Genomic DNA, 5,710 nt, shown 5'->3' with positions numbered 1-5,710 from the left:
CTTTAGAGAAACCCATAACTCAATTCTTATGGGAAATTTGGAACCCGAAGACCGTAGAGAGATTTAAGAGACTGTCACAAAACCAAGGGTAAACCAAAATCACACAAGAACTAACATTGGACTGTCGTGGAACCAAAAAAGGGGAAATAAACCAAAGTAAACACAAAGATGGAGATTCACAACTGAAGGAATAAACGAAAAACCAACACACTGACCTTGAATTGATGATGAGGAAGATGCAAATGCAAATAACCTTCGTTAATAATACCTTTTAATCTTGAATCGTTTCTGGTTTTCATAAATTGTAATAGCAAACCATCCCAAACCGGATTATACGGGTTGGTTAACTATAATTGATTTAAAGCTTACGTCACCAATTCGATACTTTCGTAGTGGATGTGTTCACCCTAAAAAGTTTCACGCCACCAGGGTTCGAATTGGTACTTTGTCGTCAAAGTAACGTTGTTTTCTACTTAAACCGCCTATTGGCGGGTGTTCAAAACTCGTCATCCACCTACCGGTGGCAGATGTGTTGAGGTAATCTAAATTACCTCTCTTTTTTGCTTTTTGATTCATTTGTAATATCAGGTCTGCGTTAACAACATTACCGAGTCACGGTTTAGCATATATATAATTAAAATTTTAAAATTAATATTATTAGCTTGAGTACAAGAAACCATTTACATGGTTTTTTTTGTGTGGAGAAGTCTCTCTCAAGGGATCATCAAAGAAAGAATCTTGAACCACAAGTTACATAGATAGATCAAATCATTTACTAGAAAGTGGGAAACCAATCCCGTTGCGTGTTGTCGGAAATGTTGCAAACAACATACTACAAAACACCCCTACGCCAACCGGCAACGCCGTGAGAACCTCCAATGCTTCAGCTGACGGTGCCGGAAAGAAACAATTTACGGCGTTCCGATCGAATAAAACCACCGCACCAAACACGAAAAACGACATGAAGGCGTGAACAAAATCTATAAACCTTAGCTTGTATCTCTTTGATAATTCTTGAGGAAGAGTTGTGGATCCATCGATGATCCAAAACCCGTGGAATGTTGCGAATCCGTAGCAAATAGTACCGTTTTTGTCTTTGTAAGAGTCCGTGAAGCTAAGTATAAAGCAAGAGAATCCACATATTGCCACTAAGGTCGATGTCATGATTTTGCTAACTAAATCGCATTGACCGCCGTTTGAGAAAATTGGCGATAAGAGCTGAAACGCGAGAACCGTTCCTGTTGGTAAGAGATTGGCTAAATGAGCAGTGGTTTGAAACGTTTGACCTATTGCCTTTTGTATCCATGTTGTTCTTTCTATATCCGGAAAGTCTTTGTCTTGTTCAAGAAGTGGCTTTTTGATGTCTTCTTTAGTACTTCTTTGATGATCTTCATCAACTTTGATCTCCATATCTTTGAAGTTGCTTTCCTTGTGTCTATGTTTTTCTCTGATTTTAGGAAATGATTTGATGTAAGATTGATGAGGAAATCTAAAGTTGTGGATATACTTATAATAGAGCAAGGTGAGAGAAAATAAGCTTTCCACTTTTCTTATTCCTTGCAAGTAACCTTTGAGACCGAACTAAAGTCTTTGTTTAAGTGAAGCATGTTCTTTGCACACTTTTTCTTTATTTAAGAGAGGATTATATTATTTTTTTCCTTTTTCTTTTATGATAATAATACGTTTTTATTAACGTCTCTATTTTTATAGGTTTTAAAATATTGTTTTAAGGTTTCTATGGAGTTTCGTGACATATCCGAGTCCTATGAACAATTCTATGTCTTTGTAATTTTTGTTTACGTCCTTTAATTTATAGTAATTCATTTTGTTGAAAAAAACAATTATTTTGTTTGTATTAAATCATTTAGTAAATTGTTATTCCGAGTGGGAGTTTTATTCAGACCGTGTCAAACTGTCAATTGTCAATGAGAAGCGCCTTGTATTACATCATCTATAATCGTTTAAAAATAGATAATTTTGATCTCGAGCATGTTTTCTCATTTTAAAAGTGGATATAAGAATCTTTAGAGCTGAAAAAAAGAAGAATCTTTTAGATTATCTCGTTATTTTTTAAAAAATATGACTAATCCGTCGTGGAGGTCAAGTAAGGTCTTGGGTAAACATTTGTTGAATTAACGTAAAGTGCTTAGTCAACCCACGAATTTTCGTTTCTTTCACCTTTATAGTTCCTTTTTCATAAAATCTTTATTTAGGCATTAGTTGTATCATCATTTTAATTGTTAATTTACGCAACTTCATGCATTGAGACCTGCACGTTGTACATTTTGTTAATCTTAAAATACCAAATTATTTTCTAAGAACATAGAAAGAAAGAAACAAACAAAAAAGTTATGGAATGCTCAAAAAGTTGGGCCTTTTAAAAATTGGACAGCCTAAATGTTGAGTAATTTTTGGGGTGGCGTTAAAAATTGGATAAAACTGAAGTTTTGACGCCACTCTTAGTTGAACTTTGATTCTTTGAACATAATTTCTTATCTTTGTAAATCCGGTTTCGTATTCTTATGATTTGATCGTTGCTTGGTGATTCTCTTTGCTGCATAGTTCTCATTTCTTCAGTAATATTTTATTTTTATTTTTATCATATATAGCTCATGATTTAGTTTATAAATAATCACATTCGCATGAGTATATTATGATGATTATCAAGTGCACGAAACAATAAACATCCTGAGACTTGGAAGGAACGATCTTGTCATAATTTGGACGGTGGACCTAATTTGCTTTCGTATGGAACAAGATATATTTATCTTCTTCTGTTCTTTTGGCTTTGTGGTAAGTTTTAGGTTTCCTTTATACTTTCCTTCCACGTTGATTTTTTCTGTTCATATATCAATATGAATTTTATTTCCCTTTCACTTATGTTTTTATTATATAAATGATAAATATGTCATTATGAATTATTAATTGTTTTTAAATATTTTTTTTAAAAAAATTAACTGATTAAAATTGAATGGATTTGGAAAAAAGATTTTGTTAATATTTTTAAAGATACAGATACATTTTAAAGATATAAATAGTAGTATCATTGATTATGTTAAAATTCAGATATATAATTGATTATGTTTGATATTTCAGTATAAGTCATTAATATCGTTTTAGAAATTTATCTCTGAGAATATAGTTATATGCACACAGCTCTATTCACTTCTGATGTTCTTAGAGGTGTATTTCCTACTGCGTTAATTGATTATCATACACAACTATAGTTACATGATTTTATCCTTTTTATTTCAAACTTCCATTTTTAATAGATACAAATACCTAATATTGATTTTTAAGATACATTTACATATATGAAATAATTATGGAAGATATTATGCCATTTGACATATATTGTATATGCTAAAACTTATAAACTAATACCTAAAGAAATTTTGTTCCAACCATAGTTATACAGATGTGTGTATATAAAAACCAGCTACACAAAAACAAAGTTAATAAAACACAAGATCTAAACATCTACTCCAAAAAAGTATGAAAAACTTCTCATTCTTTTTATTTGTTTTAAGTCTTTGTTTGTTCAACCATGTATCGGCACCCGGAATCAGGATCGCGAACGAACTTAAATTCAACAAAAATCTTTGGATGAGATGTTATTCCAAAGATGACGTTATTGGTCCAAAAATAATACCAATGGGACAAAATTACTCATTTTATTTTGGCCCTAACTTTTTTCGTACAACGCGTTTTATGTGTACTTTGAAACAAGGTCCTAACTATAAACACTATCAGAGTTTTACAGCATTCATGTTTATCAGTAACTCTGATACCGGAGGCCTATGGGATTGGAGAGCAAGAGAAGATGGAGTTTATTTTAAGAAAAAACATTATTCTTTTGTTCAGAACCCAGTTAATTTACATAAAAAGTATGATTGGATAAATTAAAAAATTAACAAGATATCTTAAAAATAAAGTTGTATTACTGTTTTTAAACAAGAAAAATAAAGTCTCTTGATCTCGAGTATTTTATCAACTAATTAAAAATCAAATAAATAAAAACTGAAAATTACCCAGATTGACTCAAATTTTAGCAGATCAATGAACTGTGGAAAAAATTGAAAAGTCTTAGAATGTATATAATCAAACTAGATAAACACCCGCGGTACACCGCAGAGACATGTTTTATTTTCAATTATTTTATTATTCTATAATTTAGTGTTTTTTAATGAAATATATATTATTGTACATATATGATATAATGTATATGTAAACGTATAATAAACTAAAAGCAATAACTTTGGAGTGGGTTAATACTCTTATAGTATATCATGGGTACACCACAGATTAGGCCTGGGCACTAATACCCGTTACCCGTACTCGACCCGTTACTTGGCTCGTACCCGTCCCAAAAAAAAGGGTACCCGCAGCTTTAGGGTCGAGTAAAGGGTATTATATTTATATTACTCGTGAGTAAGGGACGAGTATAGGGTATTAGTTTAGTTTTCAATACCCGTCCCGTTACTCGGCCCTTTACCCGTTTTGCTACCCGACCCGTAAATACCCGTTAATATTTTGTATTATTATTATTATTATTTATTATTAATTTATAGAGTTAGAGTTAAAACCTAAGTTCAACTTAGCCTAACTGAATTAATATATTATTTTTATTTTCAAAATTCGTAATTTTATAATTTTAGAACTATATATTGCATAAATTTATGAATTTTTCATTTTTTTGGATTTCAAAGATAAAATTATTATTGCGATTATTAACATTTTTTATCGGGTACTCGTTTTCCGGGTAATAATAAAGGGTCGGGACGAGTAAAGGGTCAACTATTTTTTACCGGGTACCCGTTTCTCCGGGTACCCGTTATTTAAGGGTCGAGTATGAGTAAATTTTTTCTGTTACCCGTTAGGGTCGGGACGAGTAAAGGGTCGGAGAAAATTCAAGGATACCCGTCCCGTGCCCAGCACTACCACAGATATATGTTTTCTATTATTATATATATGATATTTTGTTATTAATTAGATATTAGTGTCTAGAGTAGTCAGTTTGTCGTTTGGTGTTGAAGCCAAGTTCAAAGTACATATTATATAGGACTGAGCGAAAAAATCCCTACCCAAATATCCAACTCGGAACCTGATCCAAAAAGACAGGTTCGGGTTAGATATGGATATACCTAAATAAATCGATTAGATTTTATATTGCTAAATACATGGGTTGGGGTGAGGATAATATCCGCTACCCAAACACATACTTATAAAAACTAAAATACAAAAAGATCTACACGGTATACTTAATGTATATCATACTTTCTTTAATTTATATATTGTTTTGTCTTTTTTTCATTCAGTTTGTGTAGACTATGTGTCAAACGGACCAGCCCGCATCCATCTGAACTTTTCTGCGAGATTTGCATGCCTTGCTACTACTCGCATATAGGGATGGACATTTCGGTTTAAGTTTGGGTTGTTCGGTTTATTCAATTTTGGTAAAATTCTAACAAAACGCAACCAAAGTTAGTTTGGTTTGGTTTGTATTTGGATCCGTTTATGTTGTTCGGCTCGGTTTGGCTTGGTTTGGTTAGGTCTTAATTCAGTTTAAAAATCAAATAATGTAACAAAATAAAATTGATTATGGTTTTATAATAGTTAATTACTCAAATAAATTAGAAAAGCTCGAAAATAAATTTAATACCTAATATTAAATATAATTAAATCTATATTTATATTTAGTTAATCTTAT

General features: G+C 31.6%; 2 protein-coding genes across 2 annotated transcripts; one reads left to right on the top strand and one right to left on the bottom strand.

Annotated features, from left to right (window-relative positions):
- On the bottom strand, nt 626–1,488 carry LOC104792959. The gene has a single exon (XM_010519233.2). It carries the CDS (start codon nt 1,408–1,410, stop codon nt 769–771), a length of 642 nt encoding a protein of 213 aa, XP_010517535.1. The 5' UTR covers nt 1,411–1,488; the 3' UTR covers nt 626–768.
- LOC104699362 (pumilio homolog 15-like) lies at nt 3,496–3,906 on the top strand. The gene has a single exon (XM_019246562.1). The coding sequence runs from the start codon at nt 3,496–3,498 to the stop codon at nt 3,904–3,906; it is 411 nt and encodes a 136-aa protein (XP_019102107.1).

This window comes from Camelina sativa, chromosome 6 (genome assembly GCF_000633955.1).
Source record: "Camelina sativa cultivar DH55 chromosome 6, Cs, whole genome shotgun sequence".
NCBI lineage: Eukaryota > Viridiplantae > Streptophyta > Magnoliopsida > Brassicales > Brassicaceae > Camelina > Camelina sativa.
Note: the sequence above shows the minus strand (reverse complement) of the source record. Positions and strands in the feature narration are given on the sequence as shown.